The following is a 16,982-nucleotide window of genomic DNA, read 5'->3' as shown; positions in this document are numbered from 1 at the left end:
AATATACTGCCCAAAGTTCTGCTCACTGGTGTCTTACAGGGTTGTCCCAAAAAGGAGTTGTAATGCTGTAGCTGTCCACTTCAGAGGGGGTTCCTGCAGAGCCATCAGTAAACAAGGCAGAAAGAAGGCCCTAGTCTTCTCTTCCTCAGTCGTAGGGCACACCCCATGAGGCTATAGCTGCATGCTTGGCAGCAGATGGCATTGTAATAGGTATAGAAATTGGGCAGCTTCTTCATGTAACTTGCTTGTGACTTCAGGACCTGCTTGGGCCCATCTCTTATATACCACTTCCATTCGATAATAGATTACTGCTGTGCACAACCAACTTTATGACTTGTTGTGTCCCATAACACCCAGCTCATGATGAGCAACTCAGGTTGCATAGTAACTTGGTGTCTCATTGTCAAAAGTTTCCACTAAGGCCCAATAGCAGGCCAAGAGCTGTCTCTCAAAAGGAATAGTTGTCTGCAGATGATGGTAGAGCCTTGCTCCAAAAATCCAAAGGTCTCTTTCTGATCCAACTATATAGGGACCTGCCAAAGGCTCCAAACGACATCCCTGTCTGGCAGTAACACCTCCAGTACCATTATGTATGCTGAATCATATGGCTTAAGTGGTAGAGCAGCCTGCACAGCAGCCTGGACCTGATGAAGAGCCTTCTGTTCCACGCCCCACTCAAAGCTAGCAGCTTTCCAAGTCACTTGGTGTATGGGGAGGAGTAACATGCTCACCTGAGGAATGTACTGTCTCCAGAATCTAAGGAGGCCCACTGAACAGTGTGCTTCTTTCTTGGTAGTGGGAGGGGCCAGGTACAACATTTATCTTTGATCTTAGACTATCTTGGGCCGGGGAAATGGCTCAGCAGTTAGGAACACTGGCTGCTCTTCCAGAGGACCTGGGTTCAATTCCCAGAAACAACATGGCAGCTCACAATTGTATGTAATCCAGCTCTAAGTGATCTGACACTGTCGCAGACACATGCAGGCTAAACACCAATGCACACAAAATAAAAATAAACGAATCATTAATTAAAAAAAGAAAGAATGCCAGACAGTGGTGGTGCATGCCTTTAATCCCAGCACTCGGGAGGCAGAGGTAGACGGATCTCTGTGAGTTCAAGACCAGCCGTGGTCTACAAGAGCTAGTTCCAGGAACCCCCCCCAAAAAGAAAATCTCTGCCCCACTAGGAATGTGTGGAGGTTAAGGTTTATCAGGCTCCCAGCATTCAAAAGCTCTATCTCCCCTGAACTGATTAGACTGTCTTGTCCTGCAGTTCCCCAACCCTGGAGACCATGTGCCTACCCAAGGCTGTGTCCTCAGAGGCCCCTCGCCTGAGTATCCTCTCCAGAGACTCCTTGGTGTCACTGCCTCCAGAGATCGTGTCCACGACAGGGCTCCCAGGTCCTGCAGCTGGCTGTACACGGTGGTCTCACTTCATCTTTCCTTTGCCCTCCTTGCTGGTTGTCCACTCTGCAGTAGAGCCTACATTCTACAGCCTACCTTGGAAATTGAGGTCTCTTTCCTAGCATGGGGAAGGAATAAGTTGAAGTACTGTGCCTAGTACCGAACCTGGTTCTTAGTAGGAGCTACTGTTCATTGTGACATCACTGTTCTAGGAGGCTGATGGATTAATCATGACCTGGATCTACTTTTAGTCCTGGATGCCTCCTACTGATAGCCTGGACCAACGTGTTGCTTAGCAACATTTTTGTCTTTGACACTTCTCTTGACTGTCTCAGTAGATAGCCTGTCCTGAATTAAGCTATGCTTTGGGTATACGTTTTCTTAACGTTTCTAAGCCTGTTTCCTTGATATGTAAAATGAGGATAATGAAATAAAGTGGAGATTTGATTTGAGAACTAAATAAGATCATGGAAAGGTCACAGTCTGGTGCACCAACAAGTGAGATGCTCCATCAGTTCAGATGTCATTACAGGTGTGCTTTTGGATTTAATACACCCCAACACCTTACCAAGTAGATACTGTGTTGTAGAATATTATTTTAAGGTTTTGATACATTTGCTTATGCTCTGGAACATTTGTGTAATGATGTAAAGATGTGTTTATGCTGCATTTGTTTAACTCTGTGAAGCTGTGATTCTTTGTCTAAAACAGAGAAGAAACAAGCCAAGCTAAGGCCTGGCATTCATAGGTAAGTCTCCAAGCCCTTTTTTGGGAGCTGGGTGCTGGGCCCCCAAAGAGTAAAAAGAACAGCTACATTTTATAATCAAATAAATTTCTTTATTTTATTATTTTATTTTTAATTATGTGTGTGGGAGTATGAACATTTATATAGATGACAGTTGGAACTGGAGTTATAGGCAGTTGTGAGCCATACATATGATGTGGGTGTTGGGAACAGAACTTGGATTCTGTCAAAGAACAACAAATGCTCTTAACCACTGAGCCATCTCTCTAACGTTTAAATAAAATTTTTAAAAATCAGTATTGGCGCCGGGCGTTGGTGGCGCACGCCTTTAATCCCAGCACTTGGGAGGCAGAGGCAGGCGGATCTCTGTGAGTTCAAGACCAGCCTGGTCTACAAGAGCTAGTTCCAGGACAACCTCCAAAGCCACAGAGAAACCCTGTCTCGAACCCCCTGCCCCCCAAAAAAGTCAGTATTGGGAGCATAGATGAGAAAATAAGTTAATACAACAAACATTTCTTTCTGCTTATTTGAATATCATCTTTGTTTTAGTCTATCTACATGCAAATGTCTAACCATCTCATATTTTCAAGCACAGCTGTTCATTGCAATATCTTTTACTGATTTTCTCCCTTTGTTTTTCTGAGTTAACCCAACTAGTGAATTACAGTGAGATTCCTTTTTATTCCCTGTTATTGAGACATGGGCTCCTGTAGCCCAAGCTGATTTTGAACTCCCTATATTGCTGATAATTACCTTCAACTCCGGGTCCTGAGTGCTAGGGTTCTAGGTATGAAGCAGCGTACCTGGCTCTATAAGAAGCTTTCAGAGTTACACGTGTGGTAGGTTATTGTCAGCACGCTCCATTTCAGAGCAGTGAAGTGTTTGCAGGACAGAGTGTACAGCCTCCACCACATAGAGAGGACAGCACAAAGGAAAAAGTGAGGCTGATGTCCAAATCCCCAGAGCCCAGCGTGGGGTCTGTTAGGTTACAAGGCCTCCCTGTGGACAATGAACAGTCACTTCTACAGCAAGCATATCTCGTATATTCCCAGGAAGCATGGAGATGGGAGCATTTAGCTCTGACTGCAAGCACTGGGGGCAGCTTCTCACAGGAGGAGACACTGGCACTGAGTGTTTTCCAGGTCTGGGAAACAGTGAATTCATTTCCACAAGTGCCCTAAGCTAACCTTGCTCAGCAGGGTCTGCTCATGTAGGAAGCAGAGGTAAGGGCTGGGGAAATGAATAACGGAGATAAGATGGGAAAACATGGGTTACAGATGTGCATGGGCTAAGTCCAGATGAAAGGATTTCCCCACTGTAAATTGGAAATGTACTGAATGTACCTGATACAGAGAACTTCCCATCACCAACACAGGATACCTCAGAGGATGGAACTTAGCTGCATGGAGGCTCACCACTTCCCCAGGTACCAAGCGTGCATGTGGCACACAGACATACATCCAGGCAAAACACTTATACAAACAGAAGTAAAATAAATCTTTAAAAAGAAAGAAAATATGTTGCTGGGCAATAGTGGCACATCTTTAATCCACAGGCAGACAGATCTCTGTGAGTCTGAGGCCAGCCTGGTCTGCAGAGAGTTCCAGGACTGCCAGGACCACACAGAAAAACCCTGTTTCAAAAAACAAGCAAAGGATACTGCTGGCTGCTCTTCCAAGGGACCTGGTTTCAATGCCCTGCACCCACATGTATGGCTCACACCATCTGTAACTAGCTACTGACGCAGGGGAATTGATAGCTTCTTCTGGCCTCCAAGGTCACTAGGCTTGCATGTAATGCACAGACATACATGCAGGCCAAACTCATACACATGTTAGGCTGGAGGTTTCGGGACAAACAGATCCTCCCTACACCAATCCAGTCAGAAGCCAGTGCTTGCAGCTGTCCCGGTAAAACACTGGACAAAGCAGACAGTTAGTTCTGGTTCTGGATTCCAAAGTGATCACTTGACTCAGGACACACCTACAGGACCCCCAAGCCCAGGCATTATTCCAACACCTTCTCAAGCACACCACTGGCTCCCAGCTCTCTCCCACAAAAAGCCCCTAACCTAGTCTAGCCTTGGGACTTTATGGACCTCCTACTATGAGACTGTGAACTTGCCCAGGAGTGACTAATCCCTAAATAAACCTGTCTTTTACTTTTACTCTTTTTTGTTTTTGTTTTTTGAGACAGGGTTTCTCTGTGTAGCTTTGGAGCCTGTCCTGGAGCAGGCTGTAGAGAAACTGAAAGAGATTTGCCTGCCTCTGCCGCTAGAGTGTGCCACCACACCTGGCAAGGATGAAGGATTACTTACAGGAGTGGAAATGACTCAAAGACATCTGTATCACAAAAGCCTACCTCAGCATGGGAGACATAATCACAAAATCTAGGAACTTAGAGCACACTGCACAGCCTGCTGGGAGAAAGGGAGAGAAAAGAAAATTCAGGGGTTGGCAACATATCTCAGTGGTGGAGTGCTTGCATAGTTTATATGAAGCCCCTGGTTCCATTCCCAGCTCCACGAATGAATGAGTTCACAGACACAATATGGAAGTTTCTCAGAAATGGTTAGCATTTGTTTAGTAAACACTGAGAACTCATGGGTGCCACTTCATTGTAATTACACCCCAGCTCAGAGCCTTATAGAATAGAGATAATATATGACACAGAAACGGAGAGAAGTCAGTTCCAGGCATAGGAAATTGAGGGATAGAGATGTTAACACTCATTGCAGCAACAGGACTATTGAATGGAAGAAAGATGGGGGCCAGTGGAGGGGGAGGGGACAAACCCTGGGAGCTGGGAATCACCTGGCAGCAAGCTTTGAAAGACATGCAGGGGAGGTTGGAGTTTACTCTGAAGGCAATTTAGTCATTAGTTACTAATCAGGAAAGTTGTTTTGGAGACTTCCTGAGGGTAGCTGCAGGGGGTAAATAAATGAAGTAGGAAGAGACCAAATGCTTGGAATCCAGTTAGATCTTACAGGGATGCTGGCCAGGGATGTTCGGCTGTAGTCCCAGCGTTTGCGAGTTCAGGCAGGAAGTCAGGAATTGAAGGTCATTCTCAGCAACACAAGACTGAGACCAGCCTATGCTATGAGATCCTGTCTCAAAAAATAAACACAAAACAAGACAAGATTTTAGACGAGTCCAGTAAGAAAAAACGGATTTGAAAGATGTGCTGAGCGAATAAAAATGGAGGCTGGCTTTAAAACCCCGCAGGGGCCCAGTGAATAAGACAGTTTACTCGCTGGGTACCTTCTGACTTTGGCTTGGTGGCTTCATTCAATGGGAGATAAAACTATCTGAGGTGACCGCCAGTGTGACAGCCCTAAGGGGAAAGGTTTCACCAATGCAAGTGTCGAAGCTCTGAAGGAAAAGGTAGTCTGGCCGTCAGGAGCCAAGGAATACCATAAAGTCACAGTGCACAACAAAACATTTATTGGGAAAGATACAAGAGAGCAGCTGCCTCTGCTTGGTGAGTAGCAAAAGAACCCAGCAGGAGACAGGCTTTATACGCCCCACTCCCTCCCCACACCTTTTCCTTGGTGGCCTGATCTGGGTCAAGCTCTGGGATTGGTGGGATTTTGTGACCTTATCTTGGGCCCTTTCTTCTTTCAGTAGTGCAGAGCTTGGCTGCCTGCTTCTCCAGGGGCTAGAAACAGCCATTTCAGCCTAGAGTAAGGGGTACTCCAGCCTAGAGTACTCTGGGGTAGGGGTTATAGTCTTGAAGAGGAAGATGTTGGATTCCGTTTCACAAGCCAAATTCACCTGGGAAATGGACGTTTGGTGGTTGATGGTTGAGACTAGCAGGCAAATTCGTTCGTAAACCAAATTGCAGATGCCCAGGAAGCTCACAGTAACTGGGGTAGACTGTGTGGATTACTTTGAGCAACTTTGGGACAAGTGAGGAAACACATTCTTTGTGGCATATGACATACGAGAATTCTTTTTAACTTACGTTCATTGGAGTTACAGACAGGTGTGAGCTGTCATGTGGGTGCTGGGAATTGAACCAGGGTTCCCTAGAAGAACAGTTAGTACTCTTATTGGCTGAGGCGTCTCTCCAGCCCCGACATACAAAGTCATTATAACAGGATTCACTTAAGCATTAAAGTTTAAGGAATTACATTACCAAGCCAATGCTGGGTAAAGTGTCTTATAAAGAATATTCTACTTCGGAGCACTTTTAAAGATTAAGGATTACCACCAGCAAGTCAACACTTCTGTGGGGTGACTGCAACTATATCACAATCACTTAGACCAAGTGTTCCCCCTGCAGGCTTGCTGGATACCGATTCTGCTACTTAACACCTCTGTAGCCTTCCTCAGTGGTCCTCATTTCTCCCAAGCCGAATCTTTCTCGTGTGTAAAATGCCAATAAGGCTAAACCACAAAACGTCAACGTGAGGATTCAGTAAGGTCGTTAACACAAAGCTCGGGGACCCTGTGTGCGTCCTGTAATGACCAGTTCGGATTTGCTACGCTGTCTAACTGGGTCTTTGTCAACGCCTAGAGAGTGCGTAGTCGGAGGTCCTAACTGGCGTGGATCCTGTCTAGTGTATCCACACGAAGTTCTTTCTCACTCCGCAGAACATCTGGGATGCTACTGATGCTGCCAGGTTTTTCTGGGGCTGCGTGGGAGGGTCGAAGTAGTGAAAGGTCTGCGCAGCCGCAGAACGGATTGCAGTAGTGCCTACGGCCTCTAGAGGGGCCCGAGAGCTCCCGAGTTCGCTCCGCCCCGTCCCGCCACGGGAGGTCAGAGGTCAGTGGGTGGAGACAAACCGGCAGGCGGTGGAGGTGATCACGGGTCCTGGGTCTATGGCGCCACCCCAGCGATGTCCTCTGTGTCGCCAAACTTTCTTCTGTGGTCGCGGACACGTCTACAGCCGCAAGCACCAGCGGCAGTTAAAGGAGGCTCTGGAGCGGCTTTTACCGCAGGTGCGGGCGCGAGGCTGGGGGAGGCCTGGAATGCGAGCCGGGCTGCGAGAACCCTCAGGCTGTGGTTTCAGAGCTCTAGCTGGTTTCTGTCCTGCAGGTAGAAGCCGCTCGCAAGGCCGTTCGTGCCGCCCAGGTAGAGCGCTATGTCCCCGAGCACGATCGGTGCTGCTGGTGTCCGTGCTGTGGCTGCGAAGTACGAAAACACCTGAGCCACGGAAACCTGACTGTGCTGCACGGAGGTCTGCTGGAACATCTGGCCAGGTGACGGCTGGGGAACACCCACCTCCCCGGTATACACGGAGATGCACACACGTGTGGGATGGAAAGTTGGAACTGAGGAGAGGAAGGTCGCTTTTGTGACTTGATTGGGGTAGAGAATTGAATTACCTTACCAGTCTTGGAGCGTAGGGGGTCTTAGCACTCACCACCACGGTCTTGTTAGAAAAGCCAACTTGCGCCGAGCGGTGGTGGCGCACGCCTTTACTCCCAGCACTCGGGAGGCAGAGGCAGGCGGATCTCTGTGAGTTCGAGGCCAGGCTGGACCGACAGCCTCCAAAACAATACAGAGAAACCCTGACTCGTAAAAACCAAAATAAAAAAAAAAAAGAAAAGCCAACTTGCTCTCCTCCCACCACCTCCTACTTTAATGGAAGAAAGGAATTCCGGGATTGAGATCTTAAAGAGGTTGGTAATAAATACTATTCTTCTCTCTGCCTTTTCCAAGGAAGCAACCCAGATGCTAGTCTGCATTACTTACCTAATGCTCTGATACCCAGTGCTATTTTACTGTCTAGCTAAGATTACTGTTTTTCTCCATCCTCAGCCCAGAGCATAAGAAAGCCACCAATAAATTCTGGTGGGAGAACAAGGCCAGTGCCCAAATGAAAGAGAAGTTTCTGATCTCCCCCCAGGATTATGCACGGTAAGTGACCTGTTATAAAAGCCCAAGTCGCAAAGTGAACTCTCCAGATCTTTGTCAGGCACAGCATCTTCTTCCCTTTGGAAAGTCCCAAGGGAGTGTGATGGCTTACATCTGTATCCAGGACTAGGGAGGCTGAGAGTGGATTCTCGAGAGTTCAAAGCCAGCCTGGGTTTGAGACCTTATCTCAAAACAAGAACAAATTTGGGAAGTTCAGAGTCGAGTCTGTTGGTGCACACTCATAGTTCCAGTACCCAGCTGAATCAGAAGGATCTCGAGTTCCAGGACAGCCCAAGCTGCATGTCTCAAATAAGTAAATGTGTTGGGAAGTCCAGCGGGGTGCCATTATGGTCTACTGCTTTCATAGCACTTTTTCTTAGTGTGCCCCACAGGCCACATTCTGTATTGAGTGTGCACACACAAGAGATGTGATGGGTGGGTGTGGTCCCTTAGGCCTATAGCCCCTGCTGGGGTGTGGTCCCTTAGGCCTATAGCCCCTGCTCTTTGGAAGGCTGAGATAGGATTTCTGGCCTCAGGCCAGAAGAGGGCATCTGATCCTCTGGAAGTAGAGTCACAGATGGTTGTGAGCTGCCATGTGGCGTTTGAACCTGGCTCTCTGAGAGCCGCTAGTGCTTTTCACCTCTGAACCACCTCTTCAGCCTCCTGTGTAGGCTCTTTGATTAGTGAGTGAAGATATATAGAAAGTTATCACGGAGGGCAATAATGAATTCTTTTTCTTTTAGGAGACGGAATTTCTTTATGTAGTCCTGGAACTCGCTCTGTAGACCAGGCTGGTCTTGAACTCACAGAGATCCGCCTGCCTCTGCCTCCCGAGTGCTGGAACTAAAGGTGTGTGCCACCACATTTGACTTATGTTCTAACTTAAAAAAAAAAAAAGCAAGGTGTAAGAGAGTGTACAAATGCAGATTATAGGTGCACACCTATAATCCATCACCAAGAAGGCTAAGACAGGGGATTGCCTAGCCTTGCTTCTTTTAAGACAGGATCTCACTATGTAATCCATGCTGGCTGCAGTCAAGATGCCTCCACTGTCCCAGTGGTGGTACTAGTTAAGACTTAGTTTTATTTTCTGTGTAGGAGTGTTGGCCTGTACTGTATGCATGTATGCTATGAACATGCCATGCCTGCAGAAGTCAGAAAACCATGTCAGATGCCGTAGAACTAGAGTTACACAGTTGTGACCACTATGTAGGTACTAAAAACCAAAACCAAGTCTTCTCCAAGAGCATCAAGTGCTCATGACCTCTGAGCCATCTCTCCAGCCCTTATTTTTAATAATGTCGGGAAAGGGGAGGGAGGGGTGTGAATACAGGTGTCCTTGGAGGCCAGAGGAGATGTTTTTCTGGAGGAAAACATGTGTGTTGGAACCTGAACTTGGGTTGTATGCAGGAATGGTGTATGCTCTTAACTTCCGAGCCATCTCTCCAAGCCAATAGTGGTATTTTATTTTTAAGATTTACTTAAAAATGCCAGGTGGTGGTGGCACACGCCTTTAATCCCAGCACTCGGGAGGCAGAGGCAGGCGGATCTCTGTGAGTTCGAGGCTGGGCTGGATCGATAGCCTCCGAAACAATACAGAGAAACCCTGTCTCGTTAAAAAAAAAAAGGAGGGGAGCTATGTAGTGGTGGCACATACCTCTAATCCCAGCACTCAGGAGGCAGAGGCAAAGGCTAGTAGATCTCTTGAGTCTAAGGTCAGCCTGATCTACAGAGTGAGTTCCAGGACAGCCAAAGCTACACAGAGAAAGCCTATCTTAAAAAAATTATGATTCTTTTGTGTTTGTGCTTATTTATGTGTGTGTGTGTGTGTGTGTGTGTGTGTGTGTGTGTGTCTATGTCTTTGGGTATGTGCATGAGTGTTGCTGCACAAGGAGGCCAGAAGCATCAAATCCCCCTGGATCTGGAGTTACAGGTGTTTGCCAGCTGCCCAACATGGATGCTGAGAGCTAAGGGAGTCCACTGGTAGAGTAGCATGTGCTTTCTTATTTACTCATTTATTTATTAAAGATTTATTTATTTATTACATATATAGTGTTCTGCCTACAGGCCAGAAGAGGGCACCAGATTGAATTGTAGATGGTTGTGAGCCACTATGTGGTTGCTGGGAATTGAACTCAGGACCCCTGGAAGAGCAGTCAGTGCTCTTAACCTCTGAGCCATCTCTCCAGCCCCAGTATGTGCTTTTTTAAAAACATTATGTGTATGGGTTTTTCCTAGCATGTGTGTCCGATGCCCTCTGAAGCTAGAAGAAGGCACTGGATCCCCTGGAACTAAAATGTGCTACCATGTTGGTGCTGGGCCTCAAACCAGAGTTCTGTAGAGGAGCAGCCAGTGTTCTTAACCACGGAGGCATCTCTCCAGTCCCACTTTTAAGTATTATAGTATAAAACAAATACAAATATGTGGTTGGGGACCAGAGTGTGGCAGAAGGAAGATATAGGTAAAAAGTGGAGGGATTTAAATAGGAAAATATCCTATGAGACCTTTGGGTATAAAGGCTGAGTGGTCAAGAGTAACCTTGGTAACAGCCTAAGTGCCAGCAGTTCATGTACCTTCTAACAAACAGTGGGAGATGAGCAGTATAATATTCCTATCAGAAACTGTTAACCTGAATCTCACTACAGGGTACTGCAGGGCCTGGAGATGATGGCTCAGCAGTTAAGAGAATTTGTTAAGCCGGGCATTGGTGGAGCACTCCTTTAATCCCAGCACTCGGGAGGCAGAGGCAGGTGAATCTCTGTGAGTTCGAGACCAGCCTGGTCTACAGAGCGAGTTCCAGGACAGGTTCCAAAACAATACAGAGAAACCCTGTCTCAAAACCAAAAAAAAAAAAGAGAACTTGTTGCTCTTGCAGAACACTTGAGCTCAGTTTTCAGCATGCCTAATTGTGCAACTCACAACCAGCTCCAGGGTGTTCAACACCCTCTTTTGGTCTCTGAGGAGAAAATTAGACATGCATGTAATGTTGAGACACATATGCAAGCAAAACACCTGTACTCATAAAAATTTTAAAAGTTTGCTGACCAGTGTAGTGCACGCCTTTAATCCTAGAATTTGGGAGGCAGAAGCAGGTGGATCTCTGTGAGTTGGAGGCCAGCCTGGTCTATAGAGTGAGATCTAGGACAGCCAGACCTACACAGAGAAACTCTGTCTTTAGAAGTCAAAACAAACAAGTGATCTTTTTTTTTTTTTAAGATTTTTTTAATTATGTATACAGTGTTCTGCCTCCATGGCAGAAAAGGGCACCAGATCTCGTTATAGATGGTTGTGAGCCACCATGTGGTTGCTGGGAATTGAACTTAAGGACCCCTGAAAGAGCAGCCAGTGCTCTTAACCTCTGAGCCATCTCTCTAGCCCCCAAACAAGTGATCTTTAAAAAGAAAATAAATGCAGGGTGAATAGTGGGGCTGGCATGACAGTGTTGCCAGTGTACCCAGGTGAGAGGTACAGGCGCTCATTTTACCAGTTTTGTGAGTTACAAATTCTCAAAATTAAACTGAGCATGATGATTTCATCCCTGTAATCTCAGCCCTCAAATGGCTAAGGTAGGAGTTCTATGCTAGTGCAAGGTACACATTCAGACTGTCTCATTTTTTTCCCCTCAGAATTAAAAGCTATCTATTGAAGTGTTCTTTACAACTAGTGGGGCTGATTTAAAAAAAAAAAAAAAGATTATATGAATTGAACTCAGGACCTCTGGAAGAGCAGCCAGTACTCTTAATCTTTGAGCCTTCTCTCCAGCCCATCTCTTTCCAATTTAATGTCCGTTTTTTTTTTTTTCTGAGGCATGGTTTCTTTGTGTAGTAGTCCTGACTGTCTTGAAATTCACTTTGTAGACCAGATTGGCCTTGAACTCACAGAGATCCATCTGTCTTTGCCTCAGTAGTGCTGGGATTAAAGGCGTGTGCCATCACCACCTGGCCTTTTCCAGTTTTTCTGTTTGTTTTGGTTTTTCAAGACATGGTTTCTCTGTGTAACTTTGGAGCCTATCCTGGCACTCTCCTGTAGTCCAGGCTGGCCTGGAACTCACAGATATCCGCCTGCCTCTGCCTCTGCCTCTCAAGTGCTGGGATTAAAGGCGTGTGCCACCATCACCCAGCTCTTTCCAGATTTTTATAATTCCTTTATTTTTAGGTTTAAGAAATCCATGGTGAAGAGCCTGGATTCCTATGAGGAAAAAGAGGATGAGGTGATTAAAGAGGTAGGAAGAAAGACCTCTGAGAAGGACCTTTCCTGTGATCCTGAACCGCCCTAAGAATTCTTTCTCCCACAGATGGCAGCTCAGATCCGTGAGATAGAACAGAGCCGGCAGGAAGTGGTCCGATCTGTCTTAGAGGTTGGTTTCCCTCGGAGGACCCAGAGCAGTATCCAAATCCACTGACTTCCCCCGTCCAGCATTTCAACAGGCAGCTCTTCTCAGAGAACTAATGAGTCACAAGTCCATATGCCTCAGTGGAGGCAGGGCTGGGAGTTGGCAAAATGGGCAGTGCCCTCCATAAGATACTGGGGTCTGGAGTGTGGGGGCATGGTCCAGGCAGGCTCTTAAGCACCTTAGACACATTTATTTTTCCTGAATCAAACTCAGCCTCAGGCAGAGCCAGATCCAGAAGAGGGCTCTTCGGCACTGGGAAGCTGGGAAGCAGCCAATGGGTAAGTTATCAGGGAACTCTTGAGTTGGATGCTGAAAGATGGGAATGGCTCTTTTCTTTGCCATCCTCACTGCTCAAGGACCTCATCTTCCAGCCTGGCTCCCCTGTTTTTCAGCCATGTAGCTTCCAGCTCACAGCAGGTATCACACTTGGACCTGCAGCGTGTTCCAGAGCTTGACTGGATGGAGACAGGACAGCATTTAACATTCATTGGCCATCAGGTATGGTACAGTGGACAAGCAAACTGGGAGGGGTCACTGACCCCTCAGGTCCCAGGACAGCCCTGTTTTGGCTTTTCTACCTCTTCTAGCCATTTGCAGCTCCAGTTGGCTTTCCCTTACTACCCTTCTGTGTAGCGTTCCTAGACTCTATGCAGCCTCTCAGGGTGACCTTTATTTACAACAGCTTCCACTCAGGAATACCAGCCTCACAACCCCATCTTGATATAAAGGGTATCCACACTTGGGTACCCCTACAGGCATCTGAAATGATGCCACTCCACACTGCTATTGAATCCTATCACCCCCTTCTATTTCCCATATTGCTGTGTTAACTATTGACTGATTTTACCTCCAGTTTACTTCAATCCCACCTTGGGATGGTTTTCAGTGACTAAAGTTCTTCAGAAGTAGCATTGTCAGTTCTCTAGCTCTGAGTATTTTATCTCATAGTTTTCTTTTTTTTCCTTTCCATTTTTACCACAGGATACACCTGGAGTTGGTAATATACATTCAGGTAAGTTTCTGACCAGTTTTTTGTTTTTTTTTTTGCTTTTTTCTGAGGCAGGGTTTGTTTTAGATGCTGGCCTCAACTCAGAGATCCACCTGCGTCTGCTGAGATTAAAGGCATGCACCACCAACACCCAGCCCCTAATGAGTGTTTCTATGTTTGCAAGACAATTTTTTTTTAGACAGGATCTTAATTTGTAGCCATGACTTGGGATGGCCTAGAATTCAAGAGATTGGCCTGTCTCTGGCTCCACCTGAGTACTGGGATTGAAGGTGTGCATAATCATGCCCAGCTATTTTGATACAGGTTAATTCTTAGTTCATGCTGGCCTTGAGCTCCTAATGTGCAAGCATGAGGACCCAGCTAGCTCCCAATCTCCAGAACCTATGAAAAGTCAGCTTTTTGCATAGCACTGTTGGACACAGATGGATCCTCAGAGCTCACTGACCAGCTGAAACCAAGCTTGTTTTGGTGATTCTTCTGGGAGTGTAATATACCACCTTGAGAGTTCAGCATACACTTGTAAATATCCCTTCCACTCTGAGATCTACTTGCTTTCTGCCTCCCAAATAGTGTGCACCACTACCAGGCACCGATTTGGCTTTTTGTTTTTTAAGACAAAGGTTTCTCTGTGTAGCCCGGTTGTTCTTGGATTAAAGGAGTACACTCAAAACCTTGGGCTCCAGAAACCCTTTTATTTTTGAGCACACCTGGCTGGAACACGTTCCATTAGTTAAGGGCTTTGCTTTGTCTTAGGTGCTACACCTCCATGGATGATCCAAGAGGAAGAACACAGCTCTGGAAACCTACCAATAGGACCTTCCTATGAAGAATTTCTTAGAGAAAGTAAGTACCTTAATTTAATGCTATTTCCTAGACTGGCTGCAATGCATATCAACAGACCCAATTACTTAGATCAACATAATTCCCATTTGTAGAAGAAAAACAAAAACTGAAGAAACTGCCCCCAGAAAGAGTTGGGGCCAACTTTGACCACAGTTCTAACACTAGTGCAGGCTGGCTGCCTTCTTTTGGTAGAGTGTGGAATAACGGTCGCCGCTGGCAATCCAGGTATGTGTCTAGACTCTTAGTCACCCCTTATATATTTTCTATTCATCTTGCTAATTCTTCATTTCCTTCCAGGCACCAATTCAAAACTGAAGCTGCAACAAGAAGCAAGCAGCCACATAAAGGAAAAAGCTGAAAGTCCCCAGCCTGCTACTCCATGGCCAACAACCCAATTTCAAGTCTCCAGTTGCATTTATTAGGAAAGACAAGAACCCATTCATTTGATTTAATAAAGTTTTATTTTTCCAAATGTACAGCTGATTGAACCTGCAAAGATAGAGCAAAGTCAGAATCAGTATCTTAGAGGGAATAAACACAATATTTCAAAGCCAAGAGACCCTTGGGTTCCCACCTGCTTATGCATCTTCACCAGCAGCTGGGGCATCTCCACCCTTTGTGTTTCTGGTGTAAATCACTTGAGCTCTGTGCTTAGAAACCAGCTTGATAAGTCCTAGGCAGAAAGGGTAAGGTTTTTTTTTTTTTAATTTTTGTGTTTGAAGTTCTTGCCTGCATGAATATATGTGGCTTTGGAGGCTGTCCTGGAACTAGCTCTTGTAGACCAGGCTGGTCTTGAACTCACAGATCACAGAGATCCTCTTGCCTGTCTCCCAAGTGCTGGAATTAAAGACGTGGGACACTTAACAATTAGACCCTAAAAATCCCATTCCCCAAGAGAGGCAATTCAAGGTTAGCCTGGTCTACGAGTGAGTTCCAGGACAGCCAAGGCTACACAGAAAAACTCTTGTCCTGAAAAAAATAAAAAACAAATAAATAGACCCTAAGTTCTTAGGATGATGTTTGAAAGAGGGTCTTACTTTGTAGCCCACACTGGCCTGGAAATTGAGATCCCCTTTAACCTTCAATGTGCTGGGATCACAAGTCTAAGAATCAATGTAGCTGCTTTTGGGATTTATTTCTATGAATGCAGGCCAATAGGGACGGGGAGTAGTGGTGCAGGTTTCCAATCCTGGCACTCAAGCTAGGGCAGGAGGATCGAGAGATCAAGGACACAGGCTACAAAGAGACCCCATAAAACAACCCACTCACCAAAACCATAGGGTGTTAACTCTTACCTTTACTAAGTAGCTCCTGAAGGGCTGCCCTGGCCAAGGAACCTCGAATCTTCAGTCTCTCAGAGACCACAGCTGGAGTAATAAGCTTGTAATTGGGCACTTCCTTACAGAGCTTGTCATATGTAGCTTTGTCAAACAGGACTAGATTGTTGAGCTTGTCCCGAACTTTGCCTTTGGACCACTTCTGCTCATAAGAACAAGTAAGCACCAGTCAGAAAGTCTGGCAGAACCATGCTTTCCCAACAACACAAGTCTGAGAAACCCCTCCCGTTAACATCTCAGGTAAATTAAGGACGTCAAGCTAGGTGAGGCAGCTTTAGAGCCTGGTAACAGAAAATGAGACAGCATCTGTTAGAATGCTGCGGCCTGAACCAAAGACTTTATACACTTTTCCACCACGGCTTTAAAGCATGGTCAACCTAGGGGTCGCAAACCAAATATCTACATTTTGACTCGTAACAGTAGCAAAGTTATGCAGGTCGGTAGTGGCGTACACCTTTAATCCCAGCACTCACTCGGGAGGCAGACGGATCTCCCTGAGTTCGAGCCCAGGGTGGTCTACAGCGTGAGTTCCGGGCCAGCTAGGGCTGTTACAGAGAAACCTTGTCTCAAAAAACAAACTAACAAAAACTACAGTTATGAGGTAGCAACGAAATAATTTTATGGTTGGGGGTTATCACCACATGGACTGTAGTGAATAAAGCAAAGTTAAGAACCACTGACTATTGTACCACCACACTCTTGAAATAATAAAAAACAATGAGCAGGGCAAAGTCAGCAGTATGATTTTAGAACTCACGATCTGAAGAAAAAATCCACAGCGGAGACTCACGAAAGGTCTCCCCAGAACCCCCTCTATCACAAACGGCTGTCCCTTACCTTCTTTTTGGCCTTGCCACCAGACTTGTTTACTGGGTCTTTGTCTTTCTTGGCCGACTTCCCGGCATCTTTCTTCTTCTTGTCATCCTTAGGCGGCTGTGGGAAGAAGGCGGGAGTGCAGGATGGTCATAGGGTGGCCCCGATGGCCGGATTTCTCCCACCCATGGCGGCGCCGCCGGAGCACATGGGCGCCAGGCCCGCGGCGGCGCAGAGACGCAGCCCCGCAGATCACGGAGCGCCCCGTGTGCCGACGCCTTCACCGCCCCCCAGCTCCGCTCGGCCCTCCGCACCCCGCTGCTCAACACTGGCGAGCCTCACCATGATGAAGTTCGGAGAGAGGCGACAACCACTGCAGCCTCCACTAAGATGTCGGAAAAAAAGGAAGCCCGGCTCGCTAACAATCCCAGAAACCTCGGCCTAGAGAAAGCACTTCCGGGGCAAGAGGTGGGGCCACACTTTAACACACTCTGCCTCACCCTCCTGTGAGAGGCGGAATGGGAGGAGTGGCTTCCGGCCTGCAAGCCACGCCCCCAGGCGCTGGTTGTAGCTTGC

At 46.7% G+C, this 16,982-nt stretch overlaps 2 protein-coding genes across 4 annotated transcripts; one reads left to right on the top strand and one right to left on the bottom strand.

Moving 5' to 3' along the window:
• The first annotated feature begins 6,903 nt into the window (after positions 1–6,903).
• On the top strand, positions 6,904–14,728 carry Cenatac (centrosomal AT-AC splicing factor). Of its 3 annotated transcripts, XM_005069433.4 has the most exons (11): positions 6,904–7,092; positions 7,190–7,353; positions 7,916–8,014; positions 12,167–12,233; positions 12,306–12,368; positions 12,618–12,682; positions 12,797–12,902; positions 13,386–13,416; positions 14,167–14,256; positions 14,349–14,481; positions 14,554–14,728. In XM_005069433.4, exons 1-11 carry the CDS (start codon positions 6,973–6,975, stop codon positions 14,612–14,614), a joined length of 999 nt encoding a protein of 332 aa, XP_005069490.1. In that variant the 5' UTR covers positions 6,904–6,972; the 3' UTR covers positions 14,615–14,728. The 3 variants fall into 3 exon arrangements, with proteins under 3 accessions (XP_005069490.1, XP_021082396.1, XP_012968480.1); XM_021226737.2 differs by lacking the exon at positions 14,349–14,481; XM_013113026.3 differs by having other exon boundaries at positions 14,349–14,728.
• Rps25 (ribosomal protein S25) lies at positions 14,699–16,908 on the bottom strand. The gene is made up of 5 exons (XM_005069432.4): positions 16,749–16,908; positions 16,431–16,526; positions 15,552–15,735; positions 14,831–14,929; positions 14,699–14,745 (listed from the first exon to the last, which is right to left on the bottom strand). The coding sequence occupies exons 1-4, from the start codon at positions 16,749–16,751 to the stop codon at positions 14,835–14,837; spliced, it is 378 nt and encodes a 125-aa protein (XP_005069489.2). The 5' UTR covers positions 16,752–16,908; the 3' UTR covers positions 14,699–14,745; positions 14,831–14,834.
• Positions 16,909–16,982: the final 74 nt, after the last annotated feature.

Source organism: Mesocricetus auratus, unplaced genomic scaffold (assembly GCF_017639785.1).
Source record: "Mesocricetus auratus isolate SY011 unplaced genomic scaffold, BCM_Maur_2.0 Super-Scaffold_100022, whole genome shotgun sequence".
Lineage (NCBI taxonomy): Eukaryota > Metazoa > Chordata > Mammalia > Rodentia > Cricetidae > Mesocricetus > Mesocricetus auratus.
The sequence above is the reverse complement of the archived record's forward strand: the minus strand, read 5'-3'. Positions and strand labels throughout refer to the sequence as shown.

What these genes read in the sequence shown, in the direction of transcription:
- Rps25 (XM_005069432.4), bottom strand. An exon ending in GTGGCAAGGCCAAAAAGAAG is followed by an intron (nt 15,736 to 16,430) that starts GTAAGGGACAGC and finishes TCTTATGAGCAG; the next exon opens with AAGTGGTCCAAAGGCAAAGT. An exon ending in TCAGGAGCTACTTAGTAAAG is followed by an intron (nt 14,930 to 15,551) that starts GTAAGAGTTAAC and finishes CTTTCTGCCTAG; the next exon opens with GACTTATCAAGCTGGTTTCT.
- Cenatac (XM_013113026.3), top strand. Translation starts at nt 6,973, where the DNA reads ATGGCGCCACCCCAGCGATGTCCTCTGTGTCGCCAAACTTTCTTCTGT. An exon ending in AGCTGGGAAGCAGCCAATGG is followed by an intron (nt 12,683 to 12,796) that starts GTAAGTTATCAG and finishes CCTGTTTTTCAG; the next exon opens with CCATGTAGCTTCCAGCTCAC. An exon ending in TGAAGAATTTCTTAGAGAAA is followed by an intron (nt 14,257 to 14,348) that starts GTAAGTACCTTA and finishes TCCCATTTGTAG; the next exon opens with AAGAAAAACAAAAACTGAAG.